General features: G+C 48.4%; 1 protein-coding gene across 4 annotated transcripts in view; it reads left to right on the top strand.

Annotated features, from left to right (window-relative positions):
* Positions 1 to 22,360, top strand: part of lnx1 (ligand of numb-protein X 1) — a 45,172-nt gene that overhangs the window by 1,114 nt on the left and 21,698 nt on the right. Inside the window, exons 2-3 of one of the 4 annotated variants that reach the window (XM_036522693.1) lie at positions 6,874 to 7,375; positions 22,101 to 22,348. In XM_036522693.1, the coding sequence (XP_036378586.1) occupies positions 6,984 to 7,375; positions 22,101 to 22,348 (640 nt within the window). In that variant the 5' untranslated portion in view covers positions 6,874 to 6,983. Of the gene's footprint in view, positions 1 to 6,873; positions 7,376 to 11,284; positions 11,724 to 22,100; positions 22,355 to 22,360 lie in introns of those variants that run through there. The other 3 variants (XM_036522692.1, XM_036522695.1, XM_036522694.1) reach the window with 3 other exon arrangements.

Here is a 22,360-nt window from a genome sequence, read left to right as displayed (position 1 = left end):
GTTTAATTGATGTTAAAGAATGTCAAGGAATTGAAATTATTCATTGTATACAGTCACAAATCTATCTATAAGAAAGCATTTTATGTTACAATTTTGTCATTTAGCAGATGCTCTTTTCCAGAGTGACTCAGTGCATTTTATATTCAAATTATCAATCTAGTCATTAGAAGATCAACATCTTTCAGTCATTTCCACTGACACATGTTGTTTCCACTGACCCCTTCAGTCACAGCTGATAAACAAGAGGAGAAGCAACAAATTAGGAGTGCACTGGTGTATTGAAGCATAATAGTCCCAGCATGTTCTGAAATACTTATCACAGATCACCAGTCTCACTGCGTTGAATACAGAAGTGGATGAAATCGATCAGATAACTAATGTTAAGCCCTGAAAAGTCCTGAAGTGAAATTCCTCGTATAATGAAAACAAAGTTTACCGATAATTTTTCCAGATAATTATCTTTTGGTTTACTCCTTCACAGCTGAACTTTCAGTCACATTGTCTGACAAAAGCCATGGGCTGTGACATCTGTTATTCTGTGTGCTGTTCAGCATGTTGTTTTTTTCTGAGGTTTTACTCCTGGCAAATGGCAGATGACAGATGTTTAACCCATGGAGCACTGTGACAGAATGAAATGTCTGACAGTTTTCTGAACACTCTGCCTGAACACGTCAACTGGACACTTTATCTGAACAGTCAGTTTTGATACCAAGTATACATAGCGTGACTGAGAGCTTACTGTGTCAGCAGTGTTTCTGAGTGTCTGAGTGCTGTGTTTTTAAGCTGTGTTTTTGAGCAGTGTCTGAGCACTGTGTTTTTGAGCACTGTTCCTGAGCACAGTGTTTGAGTGCTGTGTTTTTGAGCAGTGTTAAAGCGCTGCGTCTGAGTGCTGTGTTTTTGAGCACTGTTCCTGAGCACAGTGTTTGAGTGCTGTGTTTTTGAGCAGTGTTAAAGCGCTGTGTCTGAGCACTGTGTTTTTGAGCACTGTTCCTGAGCACAGTGTCTGAGTGCTGTGTTTTTGAGCAGTGTTTCAGCACTGTGTTTTTGAGGAGTGTGCCTGAGCGCAGTGTCTGTGCACTGTGTTTTTGAGCAGTGTTAAAGCGCTGCGTCTGAGTGCTGTGTTTTTGAGCACTGTTCCTGAGCACAGTGTCTGAGTGCTGTGTTTTTGAGCAGTGCTAAAGCGCTGTGTCTGAGTGCTGTGTTTTTGAGCACTGTTCCTGAGCACAGTGTCTGAGTGCTGTGTTTTTGAGCAGTGTCTGAACACTGTGTTTTTGAGCACTGTTCCTGAGCACAGTGTCTGAGTGCTGTGTTTTTGAGCAGTGTCTGAACACTGTGTTTTTGAGCAGTGTGCCTGAGCACAATGTCTGAGTGCTGTGTTTCTGAGCAGTGTCTGAACACTGTGTTTTTGAGCAGTGTTAAAGCGCCGTGTCTGAGTGCTGTGATTTTGAGCAGTGTGCCTGAGCACAATGTCTGAGCGCTGTGTATTTGAGCAGTGTTAAAGCACTGCTCAAATATTTGGAACAGTGTCTGTGCTCTGAGCATGGTGCCTGAGTGCAGTGTTTTTTAGCAGTGTGTCTGCGCACAGTGTCTGAGTGCAGTGTTTTTGAGCAGTGTGTGAATGCTGTGTCTGAGCCCTGTGCCAGTGTTTCTGTGCTCCTCCAGGCAGTGAAGTAATGAGATTCTTCAGGTGATGCTCTGGGGCCTCAGAAAGAGATGCTCTTCACTTCTTAGTCCTTGGTATTCAAGAGTGACATGTGAGACTTTCCATCGCCGTGGTGATGGGTAGCTGCTGGTATGAAGAGTTCTGTCTTCAGTGAGAACACACACACACACACACACACACACACACACACACACACACACACACACACACGCACACACACACACACATACACACACACATACAAAGTAGTAAGAAGCAGTGCTTTTAAGTGACATGAAAACCTTTGAAAGTTGATGTAATGTTACACCATGTTCTTATTGACAAATGAGTGTCACAGCATGCAGTATTACCATTCAGTATTGTTATTAACCAGTGAGTGTCCCCTTATCTTCCGCGCATCAGAGGAGCCAGGCAGATAACCCTACCCCTAAGCTCCGTCAGACTCTCAGTCTTCTTGCTGTCTTCTTGCTCTCTCTCTCTCAGTAGCTGGTGTCTCGGAATGCTGGTCTCTCTGAGTGCTGCTCTCTCCCTCAGTAGCTGGTCTTTCTGAGGGACTCTGTTAGATTGTGATGGTTTTTCAAAGTAAATAAAAAGGTTATATAGGCTGTATCTGTGCGCAACCAGGTATAAACAGACATGGTATCCTCAAAGTGTGTCCTATGACTCTATTTATTAGAATACATTTACATTTTACATTTATTCATTTGGCAGACGCTTTTATCCAAAGCGACTTACATAGGTTACAGTTCTGTACAATGTTATCCATTTATACAATTGGATATTTACTGAGTCAATTGTGGGTTAAGTACCTTGCCCAAGAGTACAGCAGCAGTGTCCCAGCGGAGATTGAACTGGCAACCTATCGGCTACGAGTCTTGTTCCTTAACCACTATGCTACACTGCCGCCCGCTACAGCATATAGGATTAATTTACTAACTACCCAGCAATGTTTGAGCCATTCTTCTCATTTATTGTCAAGGCTCAGGCAGGGACTCAGGCGCAGACAGCGGAATAGGGTGCACAAAGCGAAGTTTAATTAAGCCGACACGGGGAATCCAGAAAACGTAGTCAAAACAGGCGAAGTCAGAAAACCAGAAAAGCACGGCTAACAATACCAAAAACCGGATCCAAAAACGTGGTCAAGAAAACGGGCAAGAGTGCAGATAAACAGCAGGCAAGCAGGCAGAACAGGAACAAACAGCTTGTAGCGACACAGACAAACCAAGACGAACTCGCGATGAGACAAGAAACAAACAAGGAATATATAGGGCAAGGCAGATGACAAGATGGGGTTCAGGTGTGCAGGTAGGCGGGTGGAGCCAGTCAGATGACCAGGTGGGCAGAGACAGGGCGGAGAGCAGGGCAGGGCTGGAACACAGGGAAAAACAAAAGCACATGGACAGGGAAAACAACAAAAACAAAAACAAACCCGGCTAGGGAGCCGCAGTCCTGACATTTATTTAAACCAAAGATCAAATTATTATGGAAAAAATACAAATTTATCACAGTATTCATCACAGCAGCGATGAAAGCTTAGTGGTGACATTATGGTGTTTGGGTAAAAGACACGAGAGAGAAGACATGCTGTTAAATTATGGTTAAATTGTGATGGTTAAATGGTTACGGTTAAAATGTAATTACATTAGAGATCACATTACATAATTTACTCAGCAGATACTGCTATCCATAGCCACTCACATATCCAGCTGGATATTTACTGCAGCAATTCAGCTTAATCATGTTACTGAAGAGGACAACAGCAGTGGCCCAGCGGGGAATCAATCTGGCAGGTTAGCTTTGGGCTGTAGACCCTGCTCTGTGCCACTGCACCACACTGCCGCACTAGGGAGGTTTAGCTCTCTTTATGAAACCACACTGTTGCACTAGGGATGGTTAGCTCTCCTTCTGAAACCACACAGCTGCAACAGGGCTGGTTAGCTCTCTCTTCTTAACCACGCTGCTGCACTGGAGAGGGTTAGCTCTCCTGAAACCACACAGCTGCACATTGCTGGGCTGTGAATTACACAAGCGGAATTTTCCTCCCATCAGCTTATTAGGTATTTCCTGAAAGCAAGCACCCGCAACTGGCTTGAAAACATCCCCATTAGGCCAGAAACCGCACAACATGCCATACAAACTAAACAGAAGACAGGTAAGCTTTGCACCATGTAATCTATGTGAGAAAAGATACGTATGATTTTTAAATTTGAGTTTAAAATGTAAAAGGGGGATCTCCTTTCCTTGTCCCACAGCATCACATTGCTTTCCTGCTTGACCTGATGGTGATTTTGACCACTTTCACCCCAAGGAAGTGTCTGCGGGTGGGTTGAAATTGACAGACAAGCTTTCAGGAACACAGTTACAGCCACCAGCTGCTCCGCTTCTTTTTTTTCCAAGTGCAGGTAACACGCAGAGAGGAGTAACCCTTATCTGCTAGGTGCCCTCTCTTTCTAACCAAGTGCCCTGTGCAGCTCTGGAATAATCAGCCATTTCAGATGAGATCTAACTGAAGCGCAGATATCGCACTCGAGGAATAATCAGCCATTTCATCTAACTGAAGCGCAGATATCACGCTCGCTGGAGTTTGCCAGAATCTGCTGTGGTCTCAGGTGATAAGGATTGGCTGCGCAGAATGCGCTCTCCTCTGGAACATTCCGGGTGGGCACGGGCAGCTCACTGGGCTGCGAAGGCGAGTCAGGGCAGGTCTGGGACGCGAAACCCAGCCCACATCGCCCAGGAGGGGCATGGCCGGCACTCTGGATGGGAGGAGTTCCCCGTATGAGCACTGTGAACTGTGTGCATGTCTGTGCACGGGCAGGAGACCGAGAGGGTGGAATGTGTGGTATTCACTGCAGAACCCTGCTGTAATATTCCACTCATCATTATTATTCTCTGATTCCCTGCCAGGGCCACACCCGCACACAGGGCTATTTGCATAGCTCGCATTGCACAGGTTTTCCCTGTATGCAGTTGAACGCTCGCTCAAGGCTGTAGCAGCACTGCCCCGTCAGGAATTAAACCTGCAAACCCAGTTCTGTAAGCAGCACACCCCACTGTCACTGCAAAGCACCACTACACTGGAAACGTGGAGTTTTGTGACATGTAAGATGAGATGTGTGGATATGTGTGTATGTGCTGTATGTACAGATACACATCTATACACACGCACACACAAACATAGGCACACACACACATACGCATGCATACACACAAGCACGTGTACACACACATACATCATCGGCGGTCACTCTAAGTCAAGTAAGACTGTCCTCCTTCTGGGTCCTTATGGGTCTTCAGGTGGGCGTAGAGGCCGATCCTGAAACCGCACATTTTGGGGAAGTGTGGGCAGGGGTAGGAGGAGGAGTTTGAGGATATGGTTTGGGCCTTTTTTGTAGCTCTCTCCTTTCTCAGTCTGTGCTTGAAGGTGCTGAAGAGTTATGTCTTTGGTGAGAACGCTCTGTCACACACACACACACACACACACACACACACACACACACTCAGCCCATGTGTGACTACAGCCCCCATAACCAGCTGAAACAATAATCTTGTATTTTCCTGTATAAATTGTGAACTTTGACCTGGTAGATGGCAGAAGACAATGGGGACACAGAGCTCAAAGAGCACTTGTATTTTGGTAGGGGAGGGGAGGGGCTGCAGGTGTGGGGAGGGGAGGAGTTGCAGGCGTTCAGATAAGACGGGCTGTAGTGGTTGGAGGAGTAGCTCTAGGTGTTGGGGGAGTGACTGTAGGTGTTGGGGGGGGGCTGTAGGTGTTGGGTGAGTGGCTGTACGTGTTGGAGAAAGGGCTGTAGGTTTTGGGTGAGTGGCTGTGGATGTGGGGAGGGAGGGGCTGTAGGTATGGGTGAGTGGTTTGGGGGATGCAGTGTGGTTGTGCAGGGTTGTGTCAGGGTTTGGTGGTGCAGGATTTTATTGTGCAGGGTTTGGTTGTGCAGAGTTTGATTGTGCAGGGGTTGTGTCAGTGTTGATTAATGGCAGGAATTAGGAGTTCAGGACAGTGCTGATCAGGAGAGGATTTTTGTAGACATATCTGCACTGAGGATAAATCTCTTCTTAATTCAGAGGCAAAAAGGTCAGTATTTGCATCAGGGTGCGATCCTCTGTTGACTCTGTTAAAGCTCAAGGTTTCTGATCATTGCCAAACTTGAGGATACTCACTGAGTAATTACCCCTCCCTGCTGTCCTGTCCCAATCTACCCCTAGTCTGTTGTTCCTCCTGTGCCCCCAAACCACCCCCGCCTCCTTCTGTCCTGTCGCTTACATAACATCAGAGAGTCACTTTGGGACTGTCAATCTTGCTGCATATTTGCCCTGAGTCTGTTATCCTGTCTGAGATGAACAGGGAGACAGAAAATGGTGTTCATTGATTTTTGTTATAGCCTGTTCCAATCCCCCTACACACACACACACACACACACCATCAGGAACTGAGCTGGTATTTGCATGCCCTGTTCCCATTCTTTTCTGTACCTGGTGTATCTGCTCCACTGACACCCACAGAAGATGGGTGTTGTCCTCTGTTGTCCCGGAGGGCCATAGTTGCTTTCCCACCCGGAGACACAGGTGATGCAGGTTCCCCTCTGATCGCTGGCTACAGCTTAGCACAGAGAGCCCTCCTATATTGTCTGTCACTCACTGATTTGGACTGATCACTGTTTTACAGTGGGGTGAAAATTCTTTTTGATAGGGGTCAGTCATTGACAGCACATGGTAGCTCCACCCATTATGGGAGATAATTGATCCTTGTTTTGTCCTTTAGGTAATTAAGTAATTAAAACCCAACCTGAGGGTTGTTTGGTGTGGATCTGTGGTGGTACTCCAGGCTGTGATTCTGCATGTGCTGGCTGGTGCTGCAGGTGCGGGGTTAGGATGCTCACCTGTGCGGATGGCAAACGGTACACACTTCCTTAGGGTGTATATACAGCTGTCTGCCACATGGCAGTGATCATGATTTAGTCCTCTCCTCTCTCAGCCAATGGAGAGGGATGAGTACTCCTCCATTCCTAACGGTGCTAAATTAAAAATTAACAGTTAAACTCAGATGAATCAATGAAGACAAAAACTCATTAATGCTGCTATAGTGTAGCTGATTCTGGATCAGAGTTAAAGGTGTTTCTCTGTTCTGCTGCTGCAGTGTAACTGATTCTAGATCAGGGTTAAAGGTGACGCTTCCTCCACTGTCTCTCTGACAGCTCCATGGCTCTTGGGCTTGCCTGACCTACCAGCGCTGGCATTACCTGTCGGAACTCCGTGAGGCACCTGTCAGTTCCAGCGTTGTCCAGGCAACCAGACACCTCCAGCAATGAGCAGTCAGGGGGCGGCGGGCCAGGTGGAGGCCGCGCCCCCGGACCTGTGCCACACCTGCGGGCAGAGACACCTGGTGGAGGAGAACCACGAGTACCTGTACCAGGAGGAGGTGGACGATGACCTGGTTTGTCACATCTGTCTGCAGCCACTGATCCAGCCCATAGACACGCCCTGTGGCCACACCTACTGCAGCGAGTGCCTCACCAGCTTTCTGCTGGAGAAAGACTTCTGTCCCGTTGATCGTGCCCCCCTAATGCTGCAGAACTGCAAGAGGTCCAGCATCCTGGTGCACAAGCTGCTGGACAAGCTGCTGGTCAGCTGCCCCTTCCTGGACCACTGCACTGAAATGCTGCCAAGGGGAGAGCTGGAGTCACACATCAAGACCAGGTGAGTTTGCCTGAGCAGCACTTTGGCTTTAAGACAGTGTGGGAGTGCTGATGTATGGTAGTATACTTAGCTTTCTTTGTCTAGTCAATTTGCACAAGTTAACTTGTGGTAGGGACAGTAGACACTGTTGCTCATTCAGCCTGAATGGATACACTTATCTTCTATTGTGCAGGAAGTCACTCTGGATAAGAGCGTCTGCTAAATGCATGTAATGTAATGTAATGTAATGTAATGTACCTGAGCAGTGCTTTACCTCTAATGGAGTGTGAGCAACACTTCACCTTTAAGAGCAGGTGAGTTTACCTGAGCTCCTCTGTTGAAATGGAAAGGTGATATGTGGGAGCTGCCTCTTGGCACATGCCCTGTCTGGGAGGGCTTGAGCAGGTACAGGTACAGGTGTGGCCCAGGACAGCACAAAGTACAGCAGACAATATGAATTGAGGCACAGTCAAAGGCATTACAATGAGTAACTGATAAAACAGTTTAACAGCCTTATTGGACTGCTGCATTCAGAGCATTTTACTTCACTAGCTGAGCTTGGACAGTCACGTGACAGCGGTCATGTGTTGGTAGTTGTGACTGGATAATCAGATTTTAGTGGTCATGTGTTGGTGGTGATATTTCAGCGGTCATGTGTAGATGGTTACGGTTGTGTTCAGGCAGTGATATTTCAGCAGTAGCTTGTGTACGGCTGTGTCTGGATTGTTGTATTAAAGCATTGCATTCAGATGCCCCTGCTGGAGTTGAATGAGATTGGGAAGGATTTGTCAAAGGCTTAGACTGCCAGCCCCAGTAAAGCACAAAACTTTATTAAAAGATTTAATGATTTCAGAGTAAAAATAAGCATTGCATTCCAGTGTATGCTGTGGCCCTCTGTGCTGCATTTACCTGGATCCCTGCAGAGGCCTCTCTGTAGAGTATATCTGTGTGTAACACTCTGTTGTGTGTTTCTGTGTGTGACACTCTGTCCCTTTCATGGTAAAACGGTCTGGGTAAGGGCATCTGCTAAATGATAAAATGCATCTCTATGTCATTTTACTCAGTATTTTGAACTGAGTGATGAGGAACAATGTGGCGCACAGACCAGCCGTCAGTAAAAACATCCACCACCGAGAGTGTCCAATCACTGCAGACAACGGAGGAAAAGAGGGAGGGGCTGGTTACCACGGTAACCTCCCACAGACAGCGCACAAACTGCGACTAATTCACCATGATGCTCTTGGGAAGGAGCTGACGAAAAACACGTCTGATTTCATGAAACGTGCGAAAACACCCGATTTCGCTCTTACTCCCGTTCGTACCATGATGAATCCTTCTTAAAAACAGTTTTTAAATTAAATGCTCGATCTAGCATATATGCATTATATGCATATATATGCATTACTTATGCATATTTAGCATAAGTAAACATGTCGATAATCCCACATTAGGGCATTGCCGTTTTCGAGTAGCAAGTGTAGTCGATTCTGAGCTATAAACAACTCGGATATATAGTAAAAACACGCTTTCAAATAAGCAGGAATTCTATATGTAGAACAATTTTAGTTCAAAAGGTCTGTCCTTTTGTTGTTTTGTTTAGCGATAAAGCTACCGACACATCACCAATGGCCATATCGTGGAGGACAGAGCAGGCCAGCGTCATCTTGCACACTCTCTCTGCTGTGTACAAAAGCGCATCGCCTGCGGCGTTCAGTCGCATCCACTGACCTTTCAGCGCACCGATAACGCGTTCAATGTGCGGTTGTGTGCAGCCTCACGTCGGCTGGGATTTCAGAACGGAACCACGTATAAAAGTGAATGACCGATACGTATGTTCATTTGCGCTTCCGCTGCGTTTATGTTATTTCTTTTGGTGGGATTCTTAGTCAAAATAACGGTGTGCGGGTTTACTTTTGTATCTTTCCCTAGACCCCCGGTAAGCTCATGGCTTTAGTGTTTGCGTATAGACGCATAATCAGCACGTTACGTCTGTCACTTTCAGTGTTGACAGATTCACAATGACAATAAGTTAATAAGTCACCTCATTACATCATAAGCTTACTGGTTAGAGCGTACTATATTTATTTCTGTACTGCAAATGGAATCACGTGTACATGCGTACACTATGCATTGCGTCGCACTTTGAATGGTCACTTTGTTCGTTTTTGTAAATGTGATAGTTGTGTAATGTTATTGGAGTGGCAGAACATGCAAACGTGTACTTGTGTATGTGGAACGAGTGGTGTTTGAGTGTGTGTCGGAGAAAAAAATGCAGAAATAGGCATAGCAGGATGAGAACCTGCTGTTTTACTATCGAAAAAGATTTGTCCCCTCGCCATTTTTAGCTGCCCCCTCGGTCACTTCATCCTGGCGTGGGTCCTGGTGCGCATGCAGTTGCAGAGAGAGGCATCTCATTGTGTATGTGAGTGAGTGTGTTTGTGAGACTGAGGGTGGCATCTCATTTCTGTGTGTGTGAGTAAGTGAATGAGGCAGTGTGTGTGTAGCTGTGAGAGAGGCATCTCATTAGTGTGTGTGTAATTAATGCTGTTGGGATGATTTGGTTTAGTGCACAAACTGCATCCTGACAACGATTCAATTACACACCAATTTCCCCCGACACTGGCAGCCTGGTCCTGTACTCACCTTCCCCTGTGCCACCAGTCCTCTGCTAACTGTCCCCCCTCACACACAAACAGACATATATACATTCACACACTCTCTCCCTTTTTCTCTCTCACACTCTCACACACATATGCATTCACACACTCCCTTTCTCACTCGCACACATACACATTCACCACACACTCTCCCTTTCTCTCTTTCTCTCTCTCACACACACACACACACACACCCACACACACATTCTGAGTGCTCTGTGACTCTCAGCTCTGAGTCTCTGACTTCAGACCTGGCCAGACTGATTGATGTCCTGGTAGCTGGTGGCACTGTTTGCAGAGAAAAAATGACACAGGAGAGAGGAGGAAAGAAACTGAAAAGAGGAACAGAGAGAGAGAAAGAGAGGGAGGAAAGGAGAGGAGAGGGGCATGTAGAGGTAGACTGGAGTGTAAAAGGAGAGAAATGTTTCTCAGAAGCGCCATTTGAAGCACCATGGCACAGAGACTCGGTAGCTTCCAGCCATCTGAGTCACAGCGCAGACACTTGCTCGCCTAGCACAGGCTGCCATGGCAACGACCTCTGATTGCTGCCTCCCCTGTGCTCCTAATCCAGGGAACGACTTCCAATCAGAAGCACTGATGAACCTGGCCTGTGGGCCGGCCCGAGGCACAGCCGTGGGGGGGTGTCAGGGGCTGGGGGGCGGGTAGGGGGCACCTTTGTGAAATTTACTGCAAGGCCTTGCATGGTCCTGTCTGTGAAGTGGCCATCTGCAGTAGCTGTGTGTGTGTGTGTGTGTGTGTGTGTGTGTATTCTCCATTCCGCCCTGCATCCCCTCTGAAGAGAGCAGGCAGCCAGAGATTAGAGAATAAGGCTCTGTGATGAAAAGGGAGGGAGGGAGGGACAGAGAACAGTGAGAGCTCTCCATTCAGAAAAGACGCTTCTCTTTTTGGAATGAATATTGATTTGCCAGGGTCCTTTTTTTTTTTTTACCCTTTTTTTCTACTCATGTAGGCAGTTTCTCACAAGCAGCCAGACCAATCTGCTGTACTGGGAATGGCCCACTTTAAGCAGGGGGATATACGATGAAGAGTCTTCCCCCCCATTACACTCCCCCCCCATCCAGCCCCCCTCCCTGGACCCCTGTATGTGCCAGGCGGGTAGAGGGGTGGGTACGAGCTTGTGGGGCGTTATAGGCTGTGAGGGAGGGGGGGTAACTGTGGTGAATGTTCCTGGCAACCCCCCCCCCCCACCCCGCCTGCGCGACATTGGTTGGTTCTGACTCTACCTCACAGTGGTCCCTGCTGCAGTGTAAGTCACAGAGTAATCAGCCAGTACTGTGTGCTGGTGCCTCACCCTCACACACACTTGCACACACACACACTCGCGTGCGCTAATCCTCTTACCCCAGCCGAAGCTCCTCGCTGCAGATTAGTCGGAGAGATCTGAACCACGCTCCGAATGTGCCACACTTCCTCCTCTCCGCAGGCTCCGTCTCTTCCTCTTCTTCCTCTTCCTCCTTCCTCCTCTTCACCTCCCTCTTCCTCCTGCATGCGCTCCTCCCGGATGAGGCTGTGAGTGTGAGAGGGTGCCGAGAGGAGGTCAAGGAGCAGATCGCAGCACGCACACACACACACACACACACTCACACACACAGCTGCATCATGAAGGCTCTGCTCCTGCTGGTGCTGCCCTGGCTCAGTCCCGCCAACTACACTGACAATGTGGGGAACCTGCACATCCTCTACTCTGAGCTGTGAGTACCAGCCGCCACCGCACCACCCTGCACTGTAGGCTAACGCTGGCGTTAGTGTAAGACAGGTCTAACTCTGGCAGCTGTGTGTGTGTGTGTGTGTGTGTGTGTGTGTGTGTTTATCTGCACCATGAACACTGCTGGCGTTAGTGTAAGACAGGTCTAACTCTGGCAGCTGTGTGTGTGTGTGTGTGTGTGTGTGTTTATCTGCACCATGAACACTGCTGGCGTTAGTGTAAGACAGGTCTAACTCTGGCAGCTGTGTGTGTGTGTGTGTGTGTGTGTGTTTATCTGCACCATGAACACTGCTGGTGTTAATGTGAGACAAGTCTAACTTTGGCAGCTGTGTGTGTGTGTGTGTGCCTGTGTGTGTGTGTGTGTGTGTGTGAGCGTGAGGCAGGGGTAACTTTAGCAGAGGAATGGGATACAATTGTGAGAGCAGTTGCCGTGGTGATAGGTGTTGTTGCTGTTGTTGTGGGCAGTGCTTGCAGCCCCTTGGCAAGACAGTGACTTTGAAAGTGTGTATGTATCTTTGAGCGTGTGTGTGTCTGTCTGTCTGTTTCTCAGTGTCTGTGTCTGCTTATCTGTGTGTGTGTATCTCTTAGTGTGTGTGTGTATCTCTCAGTGTGTGTGCATCTGTGTGTGTATCTCTCAGTGTGTGTGTGTCTCTGCACTGTCTGCTGCTGGTGTTGATATAAGGCTATATCTCTTATAAAGGTGAGGCTGAAACTCCCCTCAGTGAATCTCTGCTGCTGCTGCATGCATTTGTGAGTTTGCTGGCTATTATTGTTGATGTTGGTCATTCCTGGGTCTGGCACTGTCCTTTGGCTCTTTTGTTTTCACCTTATTGACCAGCTTTAAGCACCTCTATCTCCCTCTCTTTTCTCTCTCCCTACCTCTCCCCCTCTCTCTATCCTTTTCACTCTCTGGCAGTGCCATTTAGATAAAATTCAGCTGAATACATTATTTATCTTTATGATCATGAATGTGTCTGAAATATAATCTCTTATCAATATTTGCAGAGTCCAGCTTTGTTCCCATTCAGAATGTGTGGGTGTGTGTTTGTCTAAAGTGCACTGCTCTGTACCAAACCTGGTTCTCAGTTTATACTGTACATTTCAGCCCTGGCTGTCATTTTAAAAACATGCTGGGCTGCATTGCATTCTGGGCGATAAAAGCAGAGTTTTCTCCGAGGGCAGCGTGCTCCGACAGCAGGAGAGCCGTGTGGGGGTTGGTGCGAGAGAGAGAGAGAGAGATGCTCTGTGTTGTGCGCGTTATGTGGGTCATTCGGACGTGTGTATATTTGTAAATATGTGCTCATCCTTTCCTTCCGCTGAAAACAGCTCTGCCTCTCTGATTATCACACCAGAGACAGAAAAACAGACAGACACAAACAGAGTTTTTCCACCTGACTGGAGAGCTTAGACACAACATTCATCTTTATTCAGCAGAGAGAGAGAGAGAGTAAGAGAGACAGAGGGAGAGAGCAGGAGCAAGAGAGCAAGATAGAGAGAAGGAGCAGGAGAGAGAGAGAGGGAGAGAGGGTGAGACAGAGAGAGAATACTAACACTCCCTCCCTTTGTCTTTCCCTCTCTCTACCTGTCCCCTTTGCCTTCCTTCCGTGTGTGGTGTGTTTATGCATTCGCATGTGTGCGTGTGTACATGATGTGTGTGTGTGTGTGTGCGTGTGTGTGTGTGTGTGTGTGTGGCAGGGTAACAATGTGGCAGTGAGGACGAGGATGTGGCAGGGAGGGTGAGGATATGGCAGGATGAGGATATGGCAGGTTGAGGATATGGCAGGGAGGGTGAGGATATGGCAGGGAGCATGAGGTTATGGCAAGGAGGGTGAGGATGCGGCAGGGTGAAGATATGGCAGGGTGAGGATGTGGCAGGGAGGGTGAGGATATGGCAGCATCAGGATGTGGCAGGGTGAGGATATGGCAGGCAGGGTGAGGATGTGGCAGGATGAGGGTATGGTAGGGTGAGGATGTGGCAGGGTGAGGATATGGCAGGGAGGGTGAGGATGTGGCAGGGTGAGGATATGCCAGTGTTGATGGTAGATGGCTGTCAGATAACTGTTGTTGTGCTATGTCTCCAGAATGAGCATTCAGCTGGTGGGAGGAACGAGAATGTTCCAAATGTTTGTTATTATTATTATTTTTGCTCAGCTTTTTATGGTCACATTCACATCTCTGACAATTATACTGACAGGCAGTGTGATGTGAAAGCTTTGTTTGTTTAGCTGAAGCTGCTGTGTTCGCTTGGTGCCTCAGCCCCTCATGTGTGCTGGTTCTTTTCTGTGGCTCACTGTTCCACTCAGGGGTGTCAAACTGGCACAGAGAGGGGCAGAGCTGTGTTTCGTTGCTCCTGTGGTAGTGGACCTGTCCGCACTGTGACTCCTGAGGCACAGCGGTTTCTCCCATCTCTGTCTGTGGAGGAATGTGCCCGCAGACGCCTGAATTATCTCCCCCAAACAGACACTGAGGGGAGCCATGAACACCCCCCAGTATCTGCAAGGTATACACACTGTCATGCACGCACACAGACACGTACACACACACATAACACAGCAGACTGCTATTAAACGCAGTTTTCCTGATGAACTGCAGGCTTTAATCTGAGACCCGGCTGTTCTGAGCCTCGTTTCACTCAGGCTGCTGCTGCTGCAGCTCCTGTTGGGCTCGCGTGTCAGCTCACCTTGGTCCCTGGCCCTGGATCCATGCTAATCTGATAAATAGTATTTGTGTGTGAGTCTCTCCTTGTCCTCATAAGCGACGCCAGGTGAGAACACAGCCCACCTCCTGCACCAGCACACCTCCATCCTGAGAACACAGTGCACCTCCTGCATCATCAGCACACCTCCATTCTGAGAACACAGTGCACCTCCTGCACCAGCACACCTTCATCCTGAGAACACAGTGCACCTCCTACATCAGGAGCACACCTCCATTCTGAGAACACAGTGCACCTCCTACATCATCAGCACACCTTCATTCTGTGAACTGAGGCAGTGTGTCATTAACCCTGGAGAGTGTGAGTGTGTGTGTTTGTCTGTGTGTGACTGTGCATGTATGTGTGTATTTGAACCTGTGTGTGTGTGTGTGTGTGTATTTGCACCTGTTATGCAGTTACTGAGACACGCACACACATCCACATGCACAGAAGCAGTGAGAGAGAGAAACTGAGAGAGCAGTGGGGGAGAGAAATATTAATCTACATATTAATTCATTCATGAGGAGTGAAAGTCTGCTGCTTCTTCTTTTGACTTTGAAACATCTCCGCTGGAAAGTCTCTCAGACCGGCCCTGCTCGGAAGTGGGTGGTGAATCAGAGGCAGAGGACTCCCCCATCAAAAGACAGAGAACTGGAACAAACTTTTTAGTGCGTTCTGTGTGCAATATTTTCTGTTCACCGTGTGTGTGCAGTATTTCCTTTCTGATGAATAAGTGTTATGTTATGCATTATGTGTGCACTGTTTAATGTAATTCAGAATGCATACAGTTTGTTTGGTGTGCTTGCAGTATTTCAAGTTTGGGATAATGTGGTGTTTGTTTTGTAGTATTTGTTACTTCTCCAGTGGTAAGCCTCAGACAGCCTTGGATATGGAGGCCATCTCTGTCCTGCCTCAGTTTGATCTCAGCTGCGACATGACATTCTGAGCGCTCTGAGGAGCTGGCTCGGCACTCCCACAGGTCTGAGAGAATAAACAGCAGCGTGTCCCTCGGCTTTAGAGGCCAGGGCAGAATGGAATTGCTTCGGGACGGAGAAAAACCGCAACGTCGCCGCGGTGACCTTATTTTCATGGCGAGTTGATCAGCTGATGAATACCCCTGTCCCGCGGTGCACTCTCTCTGACTTTGTAACCTGCTTTAGAGAGACGCAGACAAAGCAGGGTGAGGCAGAGAGAGCAGGCCGGGTGCAGACGGAGAACACGCGGAACACGCTGTTCGGTCCCGGGTGAGGAGCTGCGGCAGGAGGGTGCTCAGCAGCTGGAGCTGTGCTGTGCGGGTGCAGAGCGCGTACGCCTCTACACGTTCTAACGCACATGCTCAGTGCGAGATGTAGGACAGGACCAACTCCTGCGCTGTGCCGTACGCCATGTCCTCCGCGCAGATCGGGTAGCTGATACAGATGCTTTGATGTATGGAGTCGGTAATGTGCAAAAGCAGGGCCATCTGGTGCCCCCTGGAGCAAGTAACCTCTCTAAGAGCAGATTACATCAGCACTGAGACACAAGGTCTGACAACAGCCCTCTCTAATCCTCACACACACATCATACACACACACACACACACACACACACTCAGTGCTGATGGCTCTTACCTGATATAGTGCAGAGTAGTCACTCAGACATGCATGACATGATCAGAGGCTAACAGGACTCTTAATATAAAGGTTTTCCCATGTCATTACCTGTGCAGTCTGTCATCACACTCAGTGACAGAGCTGCAGGAGGACCAATCAGCAGTGTGCTTAGTGTTGGTTGGCCAGTGTCATGTCTATTGTATGTTTCTTGTGTGCATGTCGTATTGTAATGCAATTTTATTGTATGTTTCTTAAACGTTGGTAAGGAAATAGGAATATAAGGTGGCAGAAAAGTACTTCTTAAAAGAGCCTTCAACACATTTACGAAAAAAACAAATGTTTTCAATAGTTTACTCACCTTGCATTCAGATGCAATTCATCTGTCAAAAATGGCATCTGATAGAGCTTCTTTACTGCCAGCCTGAGAGTGAAGTCTTAAATTGAGCCTAAAGGGGCCTGGGTGTGGGAGGCGAACGTATGTGTTTGTTCCCCTAGTGTTATAACAGGCAAACCTAGTGGGCATGTACAGCCAGAGCCTCTGATTCTTTCTCTCACACCCTGAGCAGCTGTTCTCAGGTCAGTAGCTGTGGCCCCTGGTGCTAGGAAAGCGTTCTGGTGAGCCAGCTTACCTGTGCATGGCAGGGCTGGGCGGGGCACACTCTTGTGTGCTGTTCACACAGGTGTGTCCCCCCTGTCAGACTGGCTGGGCTGGTCCTTCGCAGAGATGTAGCCGAGAGGTTTACCTGCAGCAGTCCCATCAAAGCCGCCATTTGCGTGTTTCCTGACCGCGCCCTTTGACTGACGTTCGGCTTTGGAAATTCCCCTGTAAACAAGCTGATAGATTTTCCGCTCGGGAAAAATGCACATGTGCTCAGATCCCTGTTGATCAGGAGCAGAGACGGAAGTGCATGCAGAGAGAGCGTCTGAGAGTCGCTGATGTGCGTCTGGTACAGGGATTGGACGGGAGGAGAGGAGCCAGGGTTATACGCGTGTATACTCCTCTCCTGCATTGGGATGTTTCAGGAGGTCGAAGTTTGGACATTATTTCTGTCACTGTTCAATCCTCTAAATACATTTGATGGACATAAAGAGACATCTCAGGGAATATAACTAAATTTTCTTTTTGTTCCAGTAATTAAACATCTTTAGTGCTTTTCTTTTTTGCTTTTTCAATTTTCTTCTACTCAAGATAGATGATCCTCAAGTGAAATTGAATGGATTAGTTCGTACCCAGAGACAGAGCATTGAGCACAGTGATGTGGCTGTGTGTCTCTGTAGGTGTACAATCATGAGGCTCTCTGCAGGTTTAAATTCCGTTGTTAATCTCAGCTTTAACTTCAGTACATGGGGTATGGGATAGGGTGTAGTGTGAGGGGATGGGGTGTAGTGTGGAGGGGGATGGGGTGTAGTGTGAGGGGATAGGGTGGGGTGTGGGGGGATGGGGTGTAGTGTGAGGGGATAGGGTGGAGTGTGAAGGGGATGGGGTGTAGTGTGATGGGATAGGGTGGGGTGTAGTGTGGAGGGGGATGGGGTGTAGTGTGAGGGGATAGGGTGGAGTATGAAGGGGATGGGGTTTCTTGTTAATGACGCTCCCAGAATGCCCCTGCTCTGCGCCCCCACTCTTGCATCACTGTGATAGGTCCCAAACTCTCTGCTCCTTGGTTTCTGCCACACACACTTCCTCTCTAAGCTGCGGTGTCAGAGCACCGGCTGCCAGGATTGCAGCGCTAGGATTAGCAGATGTGCAAGGCGCTTTCAGCTTGTTCTGAGAATCTATGAATTATTCAGACAGGTGGGGGAGTGGAGCTCAGAGAGATCACCTCACAGAGAGGAGATCAGGGAGGGCCACAGATCAGGGGACAGCACACACACACCATGCACGCACTATGCACGCATACATACACACCGTACACGCACACGCAGACACACACACACACAAATGCCGCACACACGCGCACATACAAACATACACACAAACAAATGCCACACACGCACGCACACACACACATATGCCGCACACACACACTATACACACATACACTCACACTCACATGCAATGGCACTTCCACACATTTGTTGACCCGGAGTGGGACCCTGGCTGTCTGTGCCTTCATCCTGCCTGGAAATACACCAAAATTAGTGCTGATACACTGTGTACATTTTCCTGTCAGAAATAGAGAATTTGGGTTAGGGGAGATAATCTGCTCCCTCTAAAGAGGATTGCAGAATCCCTCAGGCATGAGTTCTGCGCCCTTCTTTATGTCACACAGCAGATTCACAGCCAATCAGAAGAAATGATTGTTTGCATCCATCGGTCTGCATGCCTGGCTCTCAGGGAATTGTGGGTAATTATTATTTTGCTTGAAGAGAAGAAGTGCGCAGAATGTTAGAGCCGTGTGAGGTATAGCAGAGCGGGGTACAGCAGAGTGGGGTATAAGAGTGTGAGGTAGAGCGGTGCAGGCTAGCACAGTGTGGGGTACAGCAGTGTGGGGTATAGCGTTGTGGGCTATAGCGATGTGGGGTTTAGCAGAGTGGGGTATAGCGGTGTGAGGTATAGCAGTATGAGATAGAGTGGTGTGGGGTATAGTAGAGTGGATTATCAGTTTAGGGGACTTGATTTGATAATTAAAGTCTCTTAGCACATCAAGACAACCACCAATTACTGAGTGGCTTGTTTTGAAGGCACAAAGAGCTTAATAAGAGAGCTCTGTAACTAATGCTGATCCCGAGACACACACACCACAATCAAGAGAGAGAGAGGAGCAAGGCGAGAATCCCCTCACACACACACCACAACTGAGAGAGAGGAGCAAGGGGAGAGCTCTCTCTACGGCATTCAACAGCCACATCTATTCAAAGCTACAGGTATTCTCTCTTTCTGATTGCTGAAGCTGTTGGTATTCTCTCTCTCTGTTTGCTGAAGCTGTGACTGTGCTCGTTGACCTCTTTGCTCAGACGATGTATTTGTGGGTTTCTGGATGGTGTCACCTCTCCTTTGACAGTGAAGGTTAGAATGTTAATTTCAGGGGAGGTCATTAAGCTGAGCACGGGCGGCAGCTAAGAGGCTAAGAAGCTACTGTGGCCTTTATCTCGTCAGCCAGGCTGGTTTTAATTAACGTCATACAAAGCCCTTAAGACAGGCTCAGACAGCCGTGTGTCCCGGGCAGTGCTGCCCCGTACGCATCACAGGAGAGAGAGGGTTTCAGTGGGATTCTGCAAAGCTGTGACACAGGTAGATAAGGCTGTATCACAGTGCTGAGGCATTTGAGTTATTTCTCTCTGTTTATGGAAGCCTATGGAAACACAAGCCTACGTGTTTGTATGTGTGTCTTCTGACTGTGAATCATAGTGCTGGGTTTGTCCCTGCTGTGGGTCCGTGGTCACTGTGGGGGGTTTGGACTCCGATCTGTGTCCAGGTTCTAATAGACATCTTACAAACTCGGCTTCCTGCTCTGCAGGTAAGATCTGAGCCTCTTGCAAATCAGGCCTGTTATGTTATGTCTAGGATACTCATCCAAAAAGATGTCACTTGTCAGATGTGGGCTGTGACATTGTCTCCTTCTGCACCACTGACATAATGCTGCCCCTCCCACAGACAACATGCCCCCTCCCACAGACAACATGGTCCCTCCCACAGACAGCATGACTCCTCCACAGACAAAACATGCCCCCCACCCCCCTCCCCCCAGACAATACTGGCCCTCACATAGATTGCATGGAGTTCTAGCACTTCCGTTGACCAGGAGGGCTGGCAGTGCTTCCCTCTCCTGGTTGACATTACTCTCACCCTGACACTCTCACTCCTTCACCCTCACTCCCCCCCCCCCCCCCCCCTCTTTCTGCCTGTGCGTTCTGCAGAGAGGACTCTTACTGCAAAGTTCTGTTCTCTGGAACGGTCCTTCAGAGCGAGTGTGTAAAACTAAGAGTTTCTGTTCCAGGCGGAAATGTATTCCAGTTTTCAGAAATTACTCAGACATGTGTCCAAGGTTATGAACAAAGCACACCGTGGTGGTTCTCAGATTTGCAGACGTGAATGCAATATGTTGTGTGCTTGTTTTTATAACTTTATTCAGTGATTTCTCAACCATCTCAATTTGTATGATTTGGGTTTTCCACTGTTATTGCAGAATATGCTAATGTTGCCTTAGGCTTCACTTATACTGTATCAGCCTGGCTGGCAGTGCAGTGTAGCATGTGTGGTAGGTATGAGTGTGTGTGTATGTGTGTGTGTGTGTGTGGTGTATATAAGTGTGCATGTGGATGTGCGTGTCATTGCATTTGTCTGTGCATATGTGCACATCTGTGTTGGTGCTAACATGGGTGAGTGTGTGGATAGCATTGGAGTGTGCTGGCCTGTCCTTCCACTGTAGTGTAAATAATTACAGCCACACATTGCATGGTCCAGTTTATCTGCCAAATTACTCTGCAGTCTGAAGCAAGGTATCCACATGTGGTAGCTGTGCAGCAGTTCTGCACTAATTATGTGTACACATTCTGGTTGGTGTGTGCACTAGGGTACGCTCATCCTAACAGCACAGGTGTGACCTGCTGTTCCTCCTGAGCACTGAGAGATCCAGCACTCAAACAGCTTCCTCTTGCCATCTTAGTAAAATGGAGCCATGAGACTCAAAATAAAACACCTTTACCCTGAGGTATAAACAGTATGCGGCAGCTCCAGAGAGCTCTGTGTTCTTACAGAGAGGGGGTGCAGCTCCAGAGAGTGCTGTGTTCATGTGGAGAGGGGGTGCGTTTTTGTGGGCTCCAGGCTCTGCCGGCCATCCTGCCTCCCGGCCTGCCCCTCTCCGGGCCCTGAACCGTGCCAATCAGAGAGAACACTCAGATCTCTTTCCCACGATGCTCTGCTCTTACATCAGTTTCAGAGCCTCCTACAAATACCAGCAGCAGATTGAGTTTGCTCCCCATGGCTCCCGCTGGCACAGAAAGAGAGAGAAAGACGAGAGAGAGGGAACTGCAGTTTGTCGTGCGAGGGTGTCGCTGTGCACGATCACTCACACATCGGCCGGGGGAATTCGTCACCCTAAACAGCTTCTCCAGGAGCCAGTCACTAATGCGCCATGGCAGCAACTGCTGCTGAGGGCTGCGGTTTCTGTCGTTTCACAGGTGGGATTCACAGGTGATGAATTTCGAGAGACAGAATGCAGTACTTCAGTGTGAGATGCTAATGCTGCTGTGTGTCTCACCTGGATTGCACTCAGTTAGTGGAGGACTGCTCATTGCAGGAGAGGTTACAGAGGGCAGGATTACACTGTGGGGGCGCAGAGCACCCCAGACTGAGTCTGATCCGTTCAGCTAAGCGAGGAGGAAATGCAAAATTCCTCTCTGACCTTATTTCCTGTCAGCTCAACACAGGCTGTGACAGTCTCTGTTAGCCAGGGAGCCCTCGCTACCTCCACGGTAATGGTGGCGAGGTGAGAAAGATTGGGAAAATATGCAACTGCACTAGCCTGCCACTGAGGCAATTTCTCAGCTGAGAACTGTCTCATTGTGGAACTGTACACGTCCTGTCCCCGTACTGTCGCTGTACTTACTGTATGCACTTTTGTACGTCGCTTTGGATAAAAGCGTCTGCTATATAAATAAATGTAAAATGTAAATGTAAAACTTAAAAAGCACAGCAAGACCTCCATAGAGTGGCAGTGCCTCTCAGTGTTTTGGGACATCCTGACCCACTTTGTGATTCTGTCATGGTTGTTTTTTTGTACATGTGGAGATAAAACATCAAGCAGCATCACAAAGGAAAAGAAGCACAAATTCCACAAAGTTTTGTGTCACTCTGAACATCAACCATGTTACTGTGCGTTTGTTTCAGCAAGAGTTGACCTGTGTATGTGTTGTGTATTTTCTCTATTTCTTAACCGATAAAAGCTAAAAAAAATAATTGAACAATAATAATAAAAACTCTTAAAGACACAGGACAGAATAAAAGGCCGATGGTTAACGAGGAGAGCAGGCACTCCCAGCAGCGCTCCACAGGGATGGCTGTGGAGAGTGCTGTTATTCTGTGTCTGTCGCTTCTGTGGTCGTGGCTCACGCGAGCGTGTGATGTCATCCGTAGGTGTAAGGGCGCCTCGCACTATGGGCTGTCCACCGATAGGAAGCGGAGGTCACAGGAGGGCGACTGCACAGACAGCACTTCGGAGCTCACCGTCGCCGCCCTGCCGTCCGAATCGCCCGCCTCTGCCACCGTGGCCCTGCTGTCCGACGAACCCGGCCTCGTCAACCCCGCCTTCGACCCCAGCGTGGAAGACAACAGCCAATCAGGGAGCACCACCAGCCTAGCCACCCGCAGCAACACCAAGAAGAGTGAGTGTGAGT

The sequence above is a fragment of the Megalops cyprinoides genome, chromosome 2, assembly GCF_013368585.1.
Source record: "Megalops cyprinoides isolate fMegCyp1 chromosome 2, fMegCyp1.pri, whole genome shotgun sequence".
Classification (NCBI taxonomy): domain Eukaryota; kingdom Metazoa; phylum Chordata; class Actinopteri; order Elopiformes; family Megalopidae; genus Megalops; species Megalops cyprinoides.
Note: the sequence above shows the minus strand (reverse complement) of the source record. Positions and strands in the feature narration are given on the sequence as shown.